We start from the raw sequence: 18,425 nt of genomic DNA, 5'->3' as shown, positions 1-18,425 counted from the left end.
GATCTTTTATTTAATACAGTCCTAAGGAAAAGTTCTGCATAATTCACTAGTGATAAAAAACAACAGCATTTTACAGGAAAAAAAAATAAAACCCAACAGTTTCTGCAGAAAAGAAAGGCAAAGAGAAAAGAAAGAGAGAAAATAAAGAAGGGGGAAAAAAAAAGAGAGAGAAGAGGGGAAAGACAACAAAGGACAAAAAAGGAGACAGAACTACCTCATTTGACTTAGGGTCGACTTTCAGTTATAGGTTCACGGTTTCTACTGGTTGTGGATTAACCAGGTGTTGCCTTAGTTTTGGCTAAGCAAGAGCCACTGAACACGTGGCACAGGGTGTACACTGCTCACATGAGGCCTCACTTTGCCTGGTTGCTGTTTGAAGCTGCCCTGCTCCCAGCAGCAATGTGTTTAATTAAGTATGTTTGCACAGTGACACTTCTCTGGTTCTGTGTCAGCCATGTTTTCATTTCATACGGGTTATTTCAAGCCTCACCACTCCTGGATAGTGTGTGAAAACTGATTCTGTTTCTTCTGTAAAGCTTTTTTGAGCTCTTTGGTAGGGATATAATTTCCTATTACCTTCTAGAGCCTGATCTAGTAGGGAAAGCTGCAGAATCTACTCATATTTATGGGATTTTTCTGTAATGGAAACATGCCATTTCATAGGAAAAAAGGGGTCCAGGAGATCATGTTGTTTCTCTAGGCCTTTTCAACGCCTGGTTCAGCAACTTCCTCATCTACAGCCAGGGTTAAACACCAGCATCACACGAGGGACCTTTGCGTGACAGTGCACTGTGCCCCTTTTACAGTAGACCACCCTATTTTAAGAGGAAAGTCTACCCCACCCCATTGTGCTGGAGACCTGCTGCAGAACTTGCTGCTAATAAATCTTTTGGTCCCTGCAGCTGAGCGCTGCTCTGTAGGTGAGACACTGGCTATTGGAAAAGATCTCATGTCCTAACAGGCTGTAAAGCTGCCATTTGACAGCAGAGAAGAGACAACACCAGCGTGTCCAGGAGAAAAACAAATTCCTCAAACGCCTTGGACACAGCACTTCTTGCTCCTGCCTTTGCCTCCAGCTGGGGACAAAACAACTCCCAGAGCAATGTCAACCCTGACCACCCCCTCAGAATGAGAGAGGTAAATCTTCATCTCATCAGATGAGATGACGCTGTAGATGAGACAAAGCCCCAGAGCTCATGGATTGCCCACAGGACACCAACTAGGGCTGCTTCACAAAGATCACCACTCTTCTGAATTTTTGTGTCAGATCCAGGAAGCAAAATAGGATTAAATTCTTGGCTCTTTCAAATGGTAAAAAACCAAAAATCATCTCAATACTAGATTTAGGAAATCTCTTTGATTCCCTTAATAGGCTGGATCAACTGTCTATATCAGTGTATCTAGTCAGCTATAGGTCTTTGTGAACCTTTGGTTTCACTCCTGTCAACCAGTCATTATGAAGATAAAAGTAGTCATAATCAAACACTAGCCAAAATTCCCTTTTCTACTGAAAAAAACCCCCAATTCAACAATAAAGCCAGAGCCACCAACTGAAAATGAGCAACATCAGAATGTGGGGTTATCAAAATTATACCATATAGTTTGCATTCCATGAGCGTTTTCAGTATAACCCCTACTTTGAAAGGCTTAACATGCAACTATAAGCTTTGGGCTTAAAGATAATTTTCTCTGGCTCCTAGGGTAGATAATAGCAATTTCATAACTTACCACAAGGATTTTTTTGTTTGTTGAAAACAAAAACAAGAAAACATTAGCACACAAAAGTTCTGTCTGAAAAACATTAAGATTCTTCTGACACAACAAACAAATGCAAATAAATCTAGTGCGTAAAGAAGATACCAGGGCAATAGCAGAGAAAATTACTGCATGTAATTATGAACTAGAAGAAACCACAGAAAAAAGCAATGAGAGAAAGAATTGCACGGCTTATTTTTTTTCCTGGACATGCAATGAAAAATAAGATCAACTCCCAATTATACTTTAATCTTCTAACCTACATAGCCAATGGTAAAATGTGAGATTGACAAAATCACTTCACCATTTGATAAGATCAGAAAAATTAGATGCAGAACACAAATCTTCCAAGACAGATCTTCAGCTTCATGTAACTTGGCTTTGATGCCAACCCAGTCACGACACTATAAAACTGAACTTGGCCCTGCACTCCTGTTCACACAGATACAAAAGCCTGTCCTCAAATGTATCAGGCTTAGCTTTTAATTTCTTACCTTTTCACACATTATGGCCTAAACCTGATGTTCTTCAAACATGGAACATTTACTAAGAACTTGGCAGAAGAGAGAAATGCCCCTGGTATGCACTTCAAAGTGGCATGTCTGACAGCTGTTACACATCCAAGGTCCTAACACCAACAGAAGACCCATCTCCCTTGGACCTGGGAGCCCACCACAGGTATTACAGGTGTGAGTGCCTGCGCAACGAAGCAGCCCCACAGCTGCAAGCCTGTCTGCAAACATCCAAAGCAGCAGAGCTACCACCTCCCTTTCTGAAAACAAATGGGAAGAAAGCACAGCTCCATGTGTGGAGACAACAATGGGGGGCTCACAGAGCAACATGTCAGCAACATAAAGCTGACAAGGAAACAGTATGGAAGGGACACATCCCTACTGAACGTGACACAGAGCCAACTGCACAGTCAGGACAAGCACCAGGAGCACCTCTGAGCTTCTGGAAGACGGGACATGAGGAATGAAAGGCTCATCCCTGCCTGTCCCAGGAGGCCTCAGGAAGACCTGCCAGCCTCCTCTCCCTGGAGTGTACAGCTCTAACCTGATCCTCCTGAGCCCCAAGGAGAGCCTGCGACAATTATCTGTATGCGCATCTTCAGGGTCTGAGCCGCAGTGCTCGGGGCCATGCAGACAAGTCTCACCCCACACCAAGGAGAGCCTGAGATGAGCTCACTACCACCACTCATCCCACACAGGTATCTCATGGCCACGCCTCTGCCCCAGGCTCAGACATACCTTGGGAATCGGCAATGGCACGGCAGGATCAGGCTCATCTCTATCCCAAAAGGACTCTCCCACAGGCCCCCTCCCAGAAGAGAAAGTAAGAGATACTCACCAAGGTCAGCCTTTTCCTTCAGAATATCTTTGAAATTCAAGCCACTGTTCAGTGTGGATTGTCTGTATCTTGTCAAGGCCTCTTTTTGCCCATTCTTCCCCCCATCCATGGGCTGGACCGGCTCAGCCCGGAAACCACACTTCCACTTGGAGAAATCCGACTGTGCCCATTTTGCCAAGTCCTCGAGCTTCACAGTAACTTTTTCTGAAACAGCAATAACTTCATCCTGCAAGAAGTGATCAGATGAGAATACAACATGTCACTCTGGGCTCCCCAACGACCGAGAAAACAGTAATATCCTCCTGCACTGACTCCTGCAAAAGCCCATCTTGCTGCAGGCTGGGAAAATTTTCTGTATCACAGAATAGCTAGAGCTTAATTTATTCCTCTCGCCACCTAAGTGGAAATATTAGTTGTTTACTTGAAGCAAATACACATGATCTATAGACAATTTCTAGGACCAGGGCAATGATCCTAAAAGGCATTTGAAATGCAGGTTGCCAAATCACATTCTGTATAATTCCCCACAGCCTTGAGGGAAAGTTTGCTTTTTAGGTACAATTAGCTGCAAATGTAAAAATTCATGGCTGGATGACTAATGGTTATAGTTAGTCCTGAAATAAATGGACTAAGTAAATCTCAGATTCTTGGAACTCTGACTCACCAGAAAATTCCTGTGTTTATGGTACATTTTCCCTTGGCTTATACACAAATATTGAATTTAACTTTTGTCCTTAAAATTAAATAAAACTGTGATGTAATCCCAATAGAAATACTACATAAATGTGCTTCCCACCAAAAGAAACTTGCACATTCTCATGTTTCTTAAAACCTTTTTCAAGATCAGAACTGTAATTTTTTTTGCCCTTCTAAAACATACATTCTAAGAAGAGCACTTAAACTTAGTTTAGCCTCCAGAACATACACTCAAATTAAACAGTCCTAATTGGGGGATTTTAACCTTCCAGGAAACAATCAACTCCTCTCAGTCATGGTGAATAAGCAGAATATTTTACAGCTGACTCCAGTGAGGAAGGGATCAAGAAAGCCTCAAAAAACAAACAAAGAAACATACATATCCAGCAAGATACACTCCAGATTTTTTGGTTAAAACAGCAGAAATAATTTATGTTGTAATGAGAGCTGGCTGTATGCCACACCTTGCACACCACACATTTCTAACACTAAATAAGGTTACAGGTTCTTGAAATAAATAAACCAGAATCCAATTTCTCTCTCAGATGAATGCAAGTATTTGCAAAGGGGAGAGAAATTCTCTGAGTTATTAAACAAAGGGAAAAGCACGATTGATTCTCTCTGTGTGTTGTTTTTTGTCCACTGAACACATTCCTCAGGAAATAAAATACTGCTCAATGGAAAAAAAAAAAAAAAAAAAAAAAAAAAAAAAAAAAAAAAAAAAAAAAAGCTTTATTGTGACAAGTTGCACACAATACAAAACCTGAAGTAATTCTAGTAAAAACCAGATCTGATATTCCACTCTTCCTTATATAATACAGAACTGTTTTATAAGCAGGCGCCTTCATTACATTTAGTGCAATAACAAATATTTGGTCAGAAGTGAACAGCGTGTTTATATGCTAAGCAAGCTTGTAATAAAATCTTTTCCTTTATCGCTGCACAGCATAAGAGCCTCCACCAAACAACAAACAATAACAGTGATGCTTTAAATCTCTGTTTATGACAAACGTCAATACTTTGTAAACAAGCACTGGGTACTACAAAGTACAATTTCAATGGATGGTTTCACCCAATTTCATTACACCATCCACTTGAAATAAAAAAGCTGTAGTTGCTATGCATTTTATAGCTATTACATGGTGATTATTAAATGTCAGGATGAAAAAAAAAATAATACATATATATAAATATCAGCCTGTCTGCAGATAGTCTCAGCAATTTCTGGATGAAGTCCTCTCTTAGGATGTAGAATACCATCACCAGCTACTACAGAATTTCTAATATTCCACACCACAGCAATGGTAAAAAAACCCCCCAAAACCAACAAAAACCTGACTTGGAGATCAGACATGCTTCTGGTTGAAATATTATTTTCCAAATAGCTCTCGTGATCAAATGATTATGATTTCAATTACTAGTTTCTTCATATCCTTTCCAAGAACTGGTATGACTAATTTTGGCTGGCATACAAAGTAAGCTGAGCAGACAATTTATTAACCAAAAGAAAAGTACAATCACTATTACATCATCAATGAATAAACTTGTTTTTGAGAATAAAACCTTCGCACACACGCACATGATGTGTACACAGGAGGGGGAAAAAAAAAAACACGAATTAAAAAAAATAAACAACAACAAGAGAAGAGGCCCTACTGTACCAAGGGTGAAGCTGTAGTGGTGTGCTCTGCCCAGGCTGCCACGGAGGGGGAACTGCAGAGGCAGGAGCAGCTTTTGGGGAGCTGGGGAAAGCACACCCAGCCACAGGAACACGGGCTGCTCAGCATCCCCACACTGACGTGAGGGGCCAGGGAGAGAGAGACACAGCAAAAACACCACCCTGTGCCCCTCCTCAGCCCTGCACAACGCGCCACCGAGACATCAAATACAGCCACAGAGTGCAAAGGGGTGGCACCAGAGAGCAGCCCAGCACAAATATAAAATACAGGAGTCCACGCTGTCCCCGTGCTGTGACATGAGCTCTGGCCTACACCTCCCTGCACGGCTGACGGCCCCTCAGGGCCCCCATCACCTCCACACCAGCTCTGTCCCCAGCGAGAGGAAATCTGCTCACTCCTGTAGCAGCTGTGCCCCTAAAGGTGCCAGGCTGGCCTCAGAGCCCTGTCCCTGAGGCCACCAGGCTGGCCCCCACTCCCTGTGCTCCCCCTGCTCTGCCAGCCATCACCGCGGCGGCACCGGGGACACGCGGCCCAGGTCACTTTTGGGCGGGAAATGGAAAAAATCCCCTGAAGCGTTTCAGAGCCGGCCTTGGGTGGCCCTGCCTGTCACACAGCAGGACCGGACAGACCTGCTCCCTTCCCTCAGCACCCGCTTCTGACCCAATTCACACAGCGCTGCCCACATTTTCCCTCGAACCCTCCTCCCGCGCTGCAGCCCAGGCCGCAGGCCGCCCCTGCCCAGCGCTGTGGGCCCGCACCCCCAGGCCATCTCTGCCCGGCGCCTCACCGCACAAACGCTGTCACCCACCGCACAGACACTGCCACCCACCGCACACGGCTCCAGCCTCTGCTCCCTGAGCAGCTCCAGCCACATCTCGGCACTTTCCCGACACGACAGGCCATCTGCCTTTCTGCCACGCCACCCAAACAGAGCTCACCCAAGGATCTCACCAGCTCTGGAATTTCAGCGCGCCTCGCCAAGCTTACACACATCCTCATGCAACCTTTCCAAGCACTCAGCCCCACACTACTGTGGTGTTTGGGGGAGGTTTTTCTGAGCAGCAGGTGACAAAAGGGTCCTTCACCTTTTTGGTTAAGCCCTGCATCACAACAAAAGTTTTTCTGGGACCTGCAGAGCTCTGCCAGCCACAGGAGCCCCTGCACCAAACCATCTGCTCACTATCTACTGCCGCAGCCAGAGAAACCCCTTCAACGAGATGACAAAGGAACACAGATGCTGAAAAAATAAAAACCAGGTACACGGTGACACATGACTAACAAACCTTTAGAAGATTAAAGAAATCTGCTGTATAACCTTCATGTCATTCATAATTATATCTCTGTGTAAACATGAAAAACCACCCACATCGCAAACGGTGCATGTATATCTCTATCTATACAAAATCAACTCATCATGTACTAGCTATGCTCTGAAGTGATATGTTTATGAGGTCTCCATTGCACAGTAAAGTCTTTAATTGCCATTTTTTTCTCCTACAGCAAGGAAAGACAACAACCAGCACAGATTTCAACTCTGCTCCAGAATGAGATTTATCAGGTGGACCTGAGTGATTGGTGAGTGGTCCAATAGATCAATGGTCTCAGCTACAATATTGTCTAAACCTCGAAATGAGCACTGACTATAAAAAGAGACACTTTTTTAGTTGCTTCTATAAAAACGGTTATCTAGTCAGCCTGTAATTTTAGCATGTCTTACAAGACTTCTAAGCAAAGTACAATTCTTTCACCTATCAAGTAGAATGTGGGGAGATGGTTAAGAAAGATGGTGACACAAACCCTTTTCATACGTCTCCTGTTTTTTTAAGAGCATACTGATTTTGCATTTCCAGAGAAGTCATCCAGGGAGAAGAGGACAGCATCTTCTCGAGAGCCATTATGCTTAAATATTATGTCACTGTTGTCTAAGCAACCATCACAGCCTCGTGAAAGCAGAGAACGCTATATTGCCTGACTCAGCAGATGGTTGAAATACTTATATTCAGGGAAACAGGTCAGGTAGTTATAATAGTTTAAAGTAGATAATTATTTTTTAGAAGAAATATTAACTCTAACAAGGCAGGGAGTCACAGGGCAGCACAGGGAGGTCGTACCTCTTGACTGCACACCAGCATACAGTACGTCACAACTCCTCATTCATTGCCAATAACTAGGAAAGATTTATATTTTAGAGACACTGAGGCAGCCTTAAAAGAATTACAGCAACTGAGAGATCTCAAAGTTTTGACGTTGGCTGAGACTGTTTTCACTCCAGTTCTTCCAGAGGTCATTTAAGGAATTCTGGAGGGCATGAGTGAGTCAAACACCTGCTTGGCTGTCTCCTAACATCGAGATGTACTGTAAAAACTCCTGCTGATAATTACAGGAGACACTGCATGTCATTCATATGATCAGTATGATTTGCATTAGAAAACATCTTCAAGCCATTTCTGTGAAATCTTTAGCACAGTAGATAGCCGGGGATGTGCATTTTACAACCCAGTACATTGATGATGAAAACACATTCATCCGCGGGAGCAAAAAATACAGTGTGACTCTTAAGGACTGCATTCACCAGGGATAACAGAACAGTTATTTCATTTGGGCATAAAGGCCTCTTTTATTCTGGGCTAGTTTTACACCCCACATATATTTTAGGGTTTTTGCAATTCAAAAAGACCTTCCTGTTCCATGTGTATGTAACAAGGCAGTTCTCGACTCCGGGATCCCGTTCCCTGCTCTAGACCCCTTTGAGGAGCAGGTCTTCATGCTACAGACATGCAGAAAGGGAAGGAGGGGGCTTGTTGCCAATAAGCACCTCTCTCCTAGGAAGGCATTTACCTGGATGCTTGAGGGAAGTACCATCAGCTTTATTTGACACCACAGTCAAAACAAAAGGTCCTGATCACAGTCTTTAGTTCAGAGCTCTTTGCCATACAGATACTATCAAGGCTTTGGGACAGCAGCAGAACCAGGTCATCTCAATTCAGCCCTAATCCCTCACCCGAAGTCACTCAGGAACCTGAACCCAGGCCTCCAGAAGCATCTCCTAAAAGCAGCACTTCCTTCAGGGACCATATCCAGCTCTAAAGAGGCAGTGAGCATTTGTAGAGGACTGATTTGCTCTCAAAGGCTTCCTCTGGAGTGAAAATGTCCTGTCTCCCTGCTGCCAGCAGTGGGCTGGCAATACACACGACAGTTTTTAAGACTGCAGGACCACAAACTGGCTAAAAAACTGGCTGTGTCATGGAAAAGGCCTGCCTCTGGGATGTGTCCTGTTCAGCCTCCCTTACAGGAGGACTCCCCTGCAATATACTCCCCTGTTCTTCCAGCAGAACCTTGTAAGGATGCTGCAGACCTGGGGACAGGGGCACAGCTCTGCCAGGTGGGATCACTGAACGACAGGGAAGCCTCACAAGAGGCTCCAGAGCTTGGCACAGGCAGGGGCAGCTTTCTTTGCCCTGACCCTGCTCAGAGTGCCTCATTTGGTGCCATCTCCCTCATGCATGCCCTAGCCCAGGGCAGACAGAGGTGTCCCACGGATTTGTGGAGCACAACTAACTGCTGGGGTCTGGACCTGCTCCCTGGAGGTGCCTACATACAGGGACCTACAGAGACCACTGCTGTCCACCCAGGAACCTATGGGGAGAGCCTTGAGAAGGGAAACACGCATAGATCAGAAATTTACCTGGCACACCAGAGAATTTTAAAGAGGCCAAGGCAAAACCTTTCATCTGTTAATCCTTTCCTAATTACTTTAAAGGGCTATAATGATCTTGTTAAATTCAGGTGACAGGTATTTCCCCAGCCTAAGCACAGCTGAACAGAGCTGTCTGAAACTCACACTGATGTGTTCATCCGTTCTGCCAGGGTCCAAAACCAAGAGAAAAGACCATGGCTTATAAAGGACATGGCTGAAGCACGTGAAGTCCTATGGTTTTTACTTTCCCTTGTATTAGCAAGCAGCATTTTCCACATGACTCAGTAATTCCAAAGCGAGACACGCAAAAGGGCCTGGGGCAGAACGCCACCAAGTCTCTGTAGGATCCTTTTTGGGGTGCTGGTACATCGGGGCCAGAAGTGGGGTGCAGATGGGGTGCACAGAGGGATGGCTGTGAGCAGTTAGACATGACATTTCTACTGTGAGCCTCCTCCTTTGTGACTGGGGTGTATTTTTCTCCCTCCTCCCACTCCCAGCCAGAGGTTCAAATTGAATTTATATCTGTCATTGCAGATAGAAGTTCTGACCAAATAGAAAATAGGCTTCAGTCAGAATGTTTTCCCGTCAGATAGCTCACAGATCTCAAAGAGCTGTTTTAGTTTAGGCAAGTTGACAAGTAATTCATTCCTAATTTTGCCTACTACAGTTACAGTACAAGAAGCTTTCCTCATAGATTACATAATTATATTTTTTCTTAACAAGGAGTACATGGCATTAGCAGGTTTAAATTATGCAAGCTTATTCTTTTGTCTTTTGTTATATTGTGTTCTATTGTGCTGGTAAAACAATATGTGCTTTAATTAGCAAATATCTGTAAATAATTTACTTGCTTTTCATACAGCAGAACAATGGAGCCAATTTTCACATACATCCACTGAGCATGTCTAGGGGGTTTCTTGCCAGAACCTTCCATTGTTCAGTATCTGTATCAATCTGCCCATCATTAGCAGCTAACGTTCAACAACCCAGTAAGACATTAAAGTTTTGGCCCCTGAGGGTAGCCCCAAGTCCCCCAAATCTGAGGCTACGCTTTGCAAAGAAAGATTAAAATATCCAGAAAATGAAAACAAACTCTTTTATTATCTATAACCCTGGCACCTTCGCATAGAAACATGGACGCCTGCCAAGCATTAAGGTCATTGGATTAATGCCATAAAATGCCGATGTTCATCTGACCTTCTGACTGCATTTTAGCTACAAATAAAAAGCTCAACTTGATACAACACACTGAATCACGCGAGCGCCTAGGCTGAGCAGGGTTAACGCTGGGTGTGAACCCACACTGCACACGCACAAACACACACACACAAAGAGAAAAAGCTCTTAAATCAGGAGTGGATGACTGTTCAGAGACTTAAGGCATTGTTATTTTGAATGCGAATGAAAGGGCTAGAACACGCATGGCAAGAATATTTCAATTATGTATTTCCCAGAACTACATCTCTGAACAACTAATGCAAATATTGCTCCCATAGCAGTAGAACTTCTTCCCAAATAAAAGCACACGAAAGCTTGAATCAGAACATACTTTCTATATCATTCGCATATTGTTTGAATATTATTAAAAATGCAAAATCTATGTATGCGTTACTCTCCTGAGCAATACAGTAATTATGATTAAGGGACAAGCAGCACAAAAAGAGCCAATTTATCTTACTTGCGCTTAGGAATACTATTGTGTAACTAAGCAACTAAAGACAAAATATAGTCTAATTAATTCACTCCTATGCTTATTTAAAAGACACAATTAGAACATTTTTATTTTACAGCCTGCACAGTATCTCAACATGCTTGAGGGTGTACCATGTGAGGCCTATTATTCTCCAAAGACAAGAGTTTAATGTTTAGTGCCACTGATCAGACTGGGAACAGCAACTCTGGAAAGCAGTGGGTGTATTTTACAATCTGAATGCACAGGGAAGGGGAGGGAAAGAAGAAAGGAAATAAAATAAAAAGTTTTTTCTGTTTGTTTTTGTGTTTTTTTTTTAAAGGAATCTGCCTTAAATGACCAGATATTCCAGATTGCTGGCTAATGGCTAGCAACATGTGGCTGCTCTGAGTAATATCACTGCCCTCTCCTTCCTTTGCCAGCATATGCTGCTGGTGGCGAGAGAGATAAAAATATACAGAGTGGATATGCAATTACCAAACCCACGATATTTTATGACAAATGCCATTTCTCCAACACTGCCATTACAGTGTGCCTGATTTCCAAAGCTGAATTAATTTGAGCAAGTGTACATTGGAGATTGATGCTATTAGCATGATTTTTAAAGCACCCTTTAATAATCATAATCTGCATGTTTGAAACGTGTTGTCATTACCAGTGTTGACAGATACAAGCATAAGGCACACACCGTGGAGACTAAAACGGGGGCTATTCTCATTTCAAATAAGAGTGTACAGATTCCTGTGTCTGTAAAAAAAAAAAACCAAAAACTATTACCGTGCCAAGGGAGTAGCACATTTTTCTAGGGGGGTGGCAATAAAGCACTGTTGAAATAAGACACCGTGCCTGGGCTAACCTGTGCTACCTTTATGCACTGGGGTATGACCCCTGCCAAGGGGAGAGCCCCTACAAAATGAACCAGGCTTTCAAGGGATGCTGTCAGCATCTATCCCAAAATGAAGAGAGAACAAATCCACTGACTCCCTTAACTTTCTGGAAGAATCTCTCCTGCAATTATAAATGACACACATTTATGGAGTGGCTTCTTTTTTTTTTCCTTTCCCCCAATTAGTCTGAAAATGCAAAATACTTCTAGGGAAATAATTACAGGAAACTAGCTCTCTCCTCTCCTCTCTATGAGCAAGGCTTACTCATGTAAATTACTTGCATGAGTAAGGATTATTTGCAAGGCGAAAAACATTGCATCAGATCCCCAGTTTGGGAGAAGAGATGAAATCAACATGAGTTTGTAGTAAACTTTGCTGCTGATGAATGAAGCCAAGGCAGATCCCCACTGACAGTCCAGCCTCAATGGGAGCAGTATTCACCACGATGCAGGGCAGCGCAGGCAATGTCATACCACGCAAAATGAATTAGTTGCTTGTTTAGGGTTTTTTAGGAATTGTATGCATCACATCAAATACCATCCCTGGATTTAATGAGTATTAATTTCAAAATAGATTTTTAAGCCTAGTCTAATTAATGCCAACACCTTTAAAAACATGAAAGCACCAGGCACTAACAAGCATTTTGCTCTACAACTGTTTTTGCAAAGGTCAGTCATTCCACAACCCCACACCACCCCTTGGAGCAGAGAGAAGTAAATGAGCTGGAGGAGGGTTTGGCCAAGACCCTGTGGGCTGGAGGGTGAGCCCACCTCATGTCCCCTGAATGCCACAGGACCAGGGCACTGCACGGGGAACTGGGCAGGCGCTTTCTGACAGCGCACAGCTTCTGGCATTTGGGCACCAGCACAGCTGGGGGGCTGCTTTCCACACCCACCCCATGAAACTGTTCCAAACCCCACGGGGTGCCCTTAAAGGCCCTCCCTCTGGATCTTCACAGGCCTCCACGCACCCTGTTCTGACACCTGCCACCAAGGAGCTCTTCCCGACCTATGCAGAAGGTGACAGAGAGGAGTGCACCACACCAGAGCAAATGAGAGATTCAAGGCAAGGTGGTGACCTCCTCGGGCCAAAGACTCTGTTTTGGCAATGGGCCTGAAGGGATGGAGTGGAACCACTTCTTCCCTGCTGGAGAGAAAGAGAGAGAAGGCTGCTCTTGCTCTCTGGCCAGTGTTGCACCTGTTGCAGTGTCCAGGCCTAACAGTGAGGTAGGAAGCAGCCTGCCCAGGCCACAGTGTTTTAAAAGCAGTAATAAAGTTTTCAGTGAAGTAGCACAAAACTCTCCAAGTTCAGCTAACAGTGGACTCACAGGCCCTGTTGCTCTTACAAAAGTGTCTCTCTGCTATTCCTGTGCAGCAAGACCCCTGGTGTGAGCATAATGCCAGAACTGGTCCAGCCTCTCCATGCACGTCTCCTCGGGATGCAGTGAGCATCAGGGTCAGAAGCACCCGTACCTGCTGCATGTGAGCAGCCCCATCCCATAGTCACCTCCACTGAGACTCCCTGGAAAACAAGCTGCTCCTGGCACTGAAAGGGAGCTTCTCCGCTGTGGTGATGGGTATGCTGAGCCTTAGGTGGAGAGAAGGGTACTGAAGTGGAAGCACACCTGGGCTTGAACCTTCCCTGGATCTGGGCAGTGCATGGAAACCTCCGGATTTAGCAGCACTCGGGGTTATATTTCAATCTGGATGATGAATTCAGCTAGCTATAAAAAGACTTGTATTTACACTTATTGCTGATTAGCTCAAACATTTGGCAATCAGATAAAATACGCCATCAGAAATTTCTGAGTAACAGAAGCATTACAGCCCTCCTTGCTTCTCCTCCCTCCTCACAGCCACTAGCTGAATATTGTCATAGTGTCAGTGCTGCTATTATGGAAAAGAGGCAGCCAGCTGCTTCTATTAATCACGCCACTGGCGCAGGTAGCTGCTGGAGACTGTGCCTAAATCTCTGGTGGGCTGGATGACAAGCCTGCCACGCAGCCCTTGCTCCCCTCACCAACAATTCCAGTGGCAGCGAGCGCCCCTGTCACCCTTTGCCTCGGACACCGCAGATTCGCAGTACGTGCTTAAGCACTGGCTCACTCGCTCCCTGCTCCCTGAATGCAAGATGAGGTGTTTTATCCCATCAGCAGTTCCACGCCACAAATTAGGCCCCCTCTGATGCCCATAAGCTGCATCTGACTCAAGAGCCACATCTCCTCCTGCAGAAGGAGCCCAGCCCAGAGTTAGGTAGCCCCGTGACCCCTCTGCTGCCCCTCCGGGGACCAGTATGGATGTCACTTACCAAAGGGACTGGGACCCCGGGGTGCCAAGGGGGAACAGCTGCCCCTGAGCCCCAAGGAGAGCGGCTACCCCCACCCAGCCAGCACCCAGCCTTTTGTCTCTCTGCTGCCTGCACATCACCAAGCACTGCTCGGATTGTTCCAAACTATTAAAAATCGATCATAAAAAATCATTCCAATGTCTATAAACAAGTTAATGGAGTAAGTGAAAACAAAGTACATTTCTTAATGGGAGTGTTATGTTGCCCTCTCTAGGCCCTGGCTCTCAGTGCCGGTTTCTGTAGGCTCCCTGCCAGAGAAGTATCACTCAGAGCTGTTGCTGTTGCTGCTGCTGCTACTCTGCTAATGAATGACTAACTTAGGCCAGAGGGGAAATGACATCACCGGGGTGTAAAACACAACTGCATTAGGAAACTTTTTACCTGCTTTACATTTGTCATAATTATTCTACACAATACGGCCGGCATTTGCATAATTTCAAGGCGTGCCATTATCTTAATTGAAAATTGTTTTCATATGGTTGAATAATGCAGAATGACATCAGTTAAAGCCGCAATGAAATGCACAAGTATAATCACATGGCTAATTACTAGCGGTGTTTGCATGTAAAAATAAATAAAATTGTGCGTATTATTAGGAAGGTACATGCAGCTGAGAACTCTCGTACCGGAGCAGTGTTCTACTCGTAATGGTAGGATTAATTTTCTCTGATGTTCCTACCACAGTAACATGAGCTGATCATTAAGGCGTATTAAAATGATTTGTGTCCCTTTCCCCACCCCCCTCCCTTCCAAATATCTTTCATTTTACACACGCACGAGACACGCAGAGGCACAGTTTTAAATAGTCACCACGGGCAATTTCAGAGCATCCATTGCTCACTGTCATCTCCCTGATTCTTAGGAAAAGGCTCCCTTATCTCAGCGGTACGCACAGAAAATTAAAGTGAAGAGGTGGCAGCGAGCGAAGGCGGCTCTGAAACGCGTTTCGGCTGCGTACGCGTGTGTGCGGGTACACGGCTACGGCGGCACCTACAGCCACGCGTGCCTCCGAAAACGGCCCCTGCGGACAGCCCCCCCCTTGGACCCTGCCCCTCGGCATCTCCAGCAGAAGTTCCCCCAAAACATCTCGTCCCCCTCCCGCCGGGCGGCCAGCCCTTCCCGGGAGCCCTCTCCATCCTCACAGCGCCGTGCCTGGGTAGCTCAGCCGTCCCCCGCCCCGGCGCACAGACCGGAGCGATGCACTGGAGCGGCAGATAACGGGAGGGCTCGGGGCTGGGGCGGGGCGGCCCCATCCCGGGTGCGCGGCCGCCGGCGGAGGGTGCCGGCGCACAGCGCCTTTGCGCCAGGAGCGCGGCGGCTCCCAAATACGCCCAGGCATATCTGCAAGTTATTTGAATGTATTATTCCCGTACCTGTCATTTATCACTTTATTCAACACGTCCCTGCCAGCAAGAGAGCGTTTGATCTCCCTCCATTTCGTAATTTCCGCCCTCTTAAACATATCGAATACTTAAAAAAAGCCCCGAACAATATCGAAATCCCCCAATGTGTTTTTTTTTTTTTTTTCCTCTCGCTTTTCCGCGTGTTTTGATTTGGGCGATTTTTTTTTTTGTTTGGGGGGTTTGGGGGGGGGAGGGAAGGAGGGTTTGATTTGTTGGTTTTGTTGTGGGGTTTTTTTGGGTGATTTTTTTTTTTCCCCTTTTTTTTTTTTTTTTGTTAAGGAAGCATAAGGACAGGGCGAGCCCCGCACACACTCCGCTGCCCGCCGGGCCGGGGCCGCCCCGCACCCCGACCCCCTCCCTCCTTCCCCCCGCCCGTACAAGTTCCCGGGCAGCGCGCACCGGAGCGCCCCGACGGCGCGGCCCCTCCGCGATGCCCCGCCGCGCACGGCGGGGAGGGGGACGCGGGTGGGGGCAGCCAGGAGAGGGGGGAGCCGGGCCCGGGCATGCAGGTGGGGACGGGCGCGGGGGAAGGGGGGGGGCCGGCGCCGCGTTTACCACCTCGCCATGGTCACTGGTCCTGCCCTGGGGGGTGTCCTCGGGGAGAAAATAAAGTTTGGCGCTGGAGAGAAGTTGCCGGCTGGTGCGCTCCTCCCAGAGCAGCTGCAGCTCCGCGATGCAGGCGGGCTCCTCCGCGCGGCACCGCACGAAGAAGAAGTCGCCGAGGGAGAGGACCCGCGCCCGGCCGCCGCCGCGGCGCTGGAAGCGGAACGCCCTGTAGAAGACGTAGGGGCCGTGCGAGCCGCACGGGGCGCCGACCCACTGCGGGGAACAACAACACGGCAGCGGCATCAGCGCCGGCTCCGCGCCGCGCCGCGCCGCGCAGGGGCAGGAGGAGGAAGAGGGCGGCGGGAGGGGAGCGCGGGAGGGAGGGAGGGGGCTCCGCGGCGGCGGGGGGCGCGGGGCGGGGCGGGGGCGCGGGGCGGCGCGGTACCTGCAGTGCGCTGCGCTCCATCGCGGCTCCGGCGCGATTGAACTCAACATTCTCCCAAACTTGTTGGCGTGAATGGAGCCCGGCAGGTCCTGGCAGGGCGAAGCCGGCCCCGCCGCCCGCCGCCCCCCGCCGCCGCCGCCCCCGCGCCGCTCCGCCGCCGCCGCCGCCTCCCGCCCCGCTGCGCGCGGCGACGCCCCCCCCCGCCGCCCGCCCCCCGCTCCGCCGCCCCGCCGCCGCCCCGCCGCGTCCCGCCGCCGGCGCCGCCCGACGCCGGCCGGGCCCCCGACGCCCGCCCCGGCCCGGCAAAAATGCCGCGGGGCGGCGGCCGGCCTCGGGGAGGCGGCGCGGAGGCGGCGGGGCGGCGGCGGGGCCGCCGTCCTCGCTCGGCGATTTTTGGGGGGCCGAAAGGGCTGGCGGGCGCGCTGCGGATCTGACAGGACCTGCCCGTATATGTCTAATATAAAGACCATTTCCTGCGGCGCGAGGGGCGCTGCTCGTCCGCGCGCGCCCGGCGGGACCGCCCGCTCCCGCCGCCCGCTCCCGCTCCCACCCCCGGCGGCCGCGGAGCGCTCGGCGGGGGCTGCACCCCCCTGCCGCCCCCCCGGCGGCCGCGGGGGGCGGGCGGCGCGTCCCTAATTTATTTAGCGCCGTTCCCCGGGAAGGGATGGAAAGTGGGTTATCGATTATATAAACACATCAATATTCATGGCGCTGCGCGGAGGGACGCGGCTCGGCCGGAACAGACAGCGCAGGGGGCGGGGGAGCGCGGCGGCGACGGGCGCGCTCTCTCCGCGGACACGGGCGCGCAGCGGCACGTGCCGGCGGCGGCTCCGCGGGCGCGGAGGGGCGCGGGGCGGCGGACAGGTGGCTGCGCGCCCCGCGGAGGGGCGGCCCCGAACCTGCGCCCCGCCCGCCCCCTGCGGCGGCGCCCCGCGTCGGGGAGAGCCGCCGGCTCTGCGCGTCCCGCGCAACCTCCGCTGTCCTGGGGCGGGCGGCTCGGGGCGCCGCCGGGACCCTCAGCCGCGGGGAGGGGGCTGCGTACCCCCGGCTTCGCACTTGGGTCCCGCACCGGCGCGAGGGCCGCCCCGCAGCGCCGGGCACGGAAAGTTCCCATCGGAGCTCCCGGAGCTGCATCCCCGCAGGTAGATGCTGCTGCGGCCGGCGGGCTGCGCGGCCCCCCGCGCCCGCGGAGCGTCCGTCCGCTCAAGCCCGGACAGGGACGGGCGGGTCATTCTGGGAGAGCTCTGTCCTCCTCGCCCTTTTCCCGGGGGCTCCATCACCGCGCGCCAGCCCAGCCGACCCCGGCTCCGCGGGGCAGGGGGTAGGGAGCACTACAAAGTGGTTCCGCGGGGACCAAGTCTCCCCCCGTTTTCCTCAATAGCGGCACTTTCTTCCCAATTTTTGTCTCATTCCCCTCCCAAGCCCCCTCCGCAGGCCCTGATCCCAGGGGGAGGGGGGCAAGGGCGGGCACAGGCTCGGAGCCACCCCGGCGGGGCGTCGTGAAACGGAAACAAATAAATAATTAACTAGGGAAATAAATAAAGGAGCGAACAAACAAACAGATAAATAAATAAATAAATGGACTCGTTAATAATGACGCCAGCGGTGACGTCAGCGCCCCCCGCATCACGACACAGCGCGCGCCGCGGGGGGCAGCAACAAGTGCGGGCGGCGGCGGGCCGGGCGCCCCCTGGCGGGCGGCGGGGCGGGACGGGGGGACACGGGGCACAATCCCGCCGGCACCGAGGGGCCCACCCCGCTGCGAGCCGTGATGCTCGGTCACGGGAACCCCTACGCGGGGCGCAGGGCTCGCTTGGCCCCGGGCAGCGGGAACGGAGCAGGCACGGGAATTTGGGCAAGGTTTGCACCGGTGTCGTGAAGGTGAGGGATTCACCTTCACAACCTCAGCAATCCCAAGCCTGCCTGGGATG

The 18,425-nt window shown here is 49.4% G+C and overlaps 1 protein-coding gene across 2 annotated transcripts in view; it reads right to left on the bottom strand.

Annotated features, from left to right (window-relative positions):
* Window positions 1–16,628, bottom strand: part of ARID5B (AT-rich interaction domain 5B) — a 114,619-nt gene extending 97,991 nt beyond the window's left edge. The window contains exons 1-3 of one of the 2 annotated variants that reach the window (XM_066324243.1): window positions 16,495–16,628; window positions 16,062–16,322; window positions 3,106–3,331 (exon numbers count right to left, since the gene is read on the bottom strand). In XM_066324243.1, coding sequence (XP_066180340.1) covers window positions 3,106–3,331; window positions 16,062–16,322; window positions 16,495–16,515 — 508 coding nt within the window. In that variant the 5' untranslated portion in view covers window positions 16,516–16,628. The other variant, XM_066324242.1, reaches the window with a different exon arrangement.
* Window positions 16,629–18,425: the final 1,797 nt, after the last annotated feature.

Source organism: Sylvia atricapilla, chromosome 8, assembly GCF_009819655.1.
Source record: "Sylvia atricapilla isolate bSylAtr1 chromosome 8, bSylAtr1.pri, whole genome shotgun sequence".
Lineage (NCBI taxonomy): Eukaryota > Metazoa > Chordata > Aves > Passeriformes > Sylviidae > Sylvia > Sylvia atricapilla.
The sequence above is the reverse complement of the archived record's forward strand: the minus strand, read 5'-3'. Positions and strand labels throughout refer to the sequence as shown.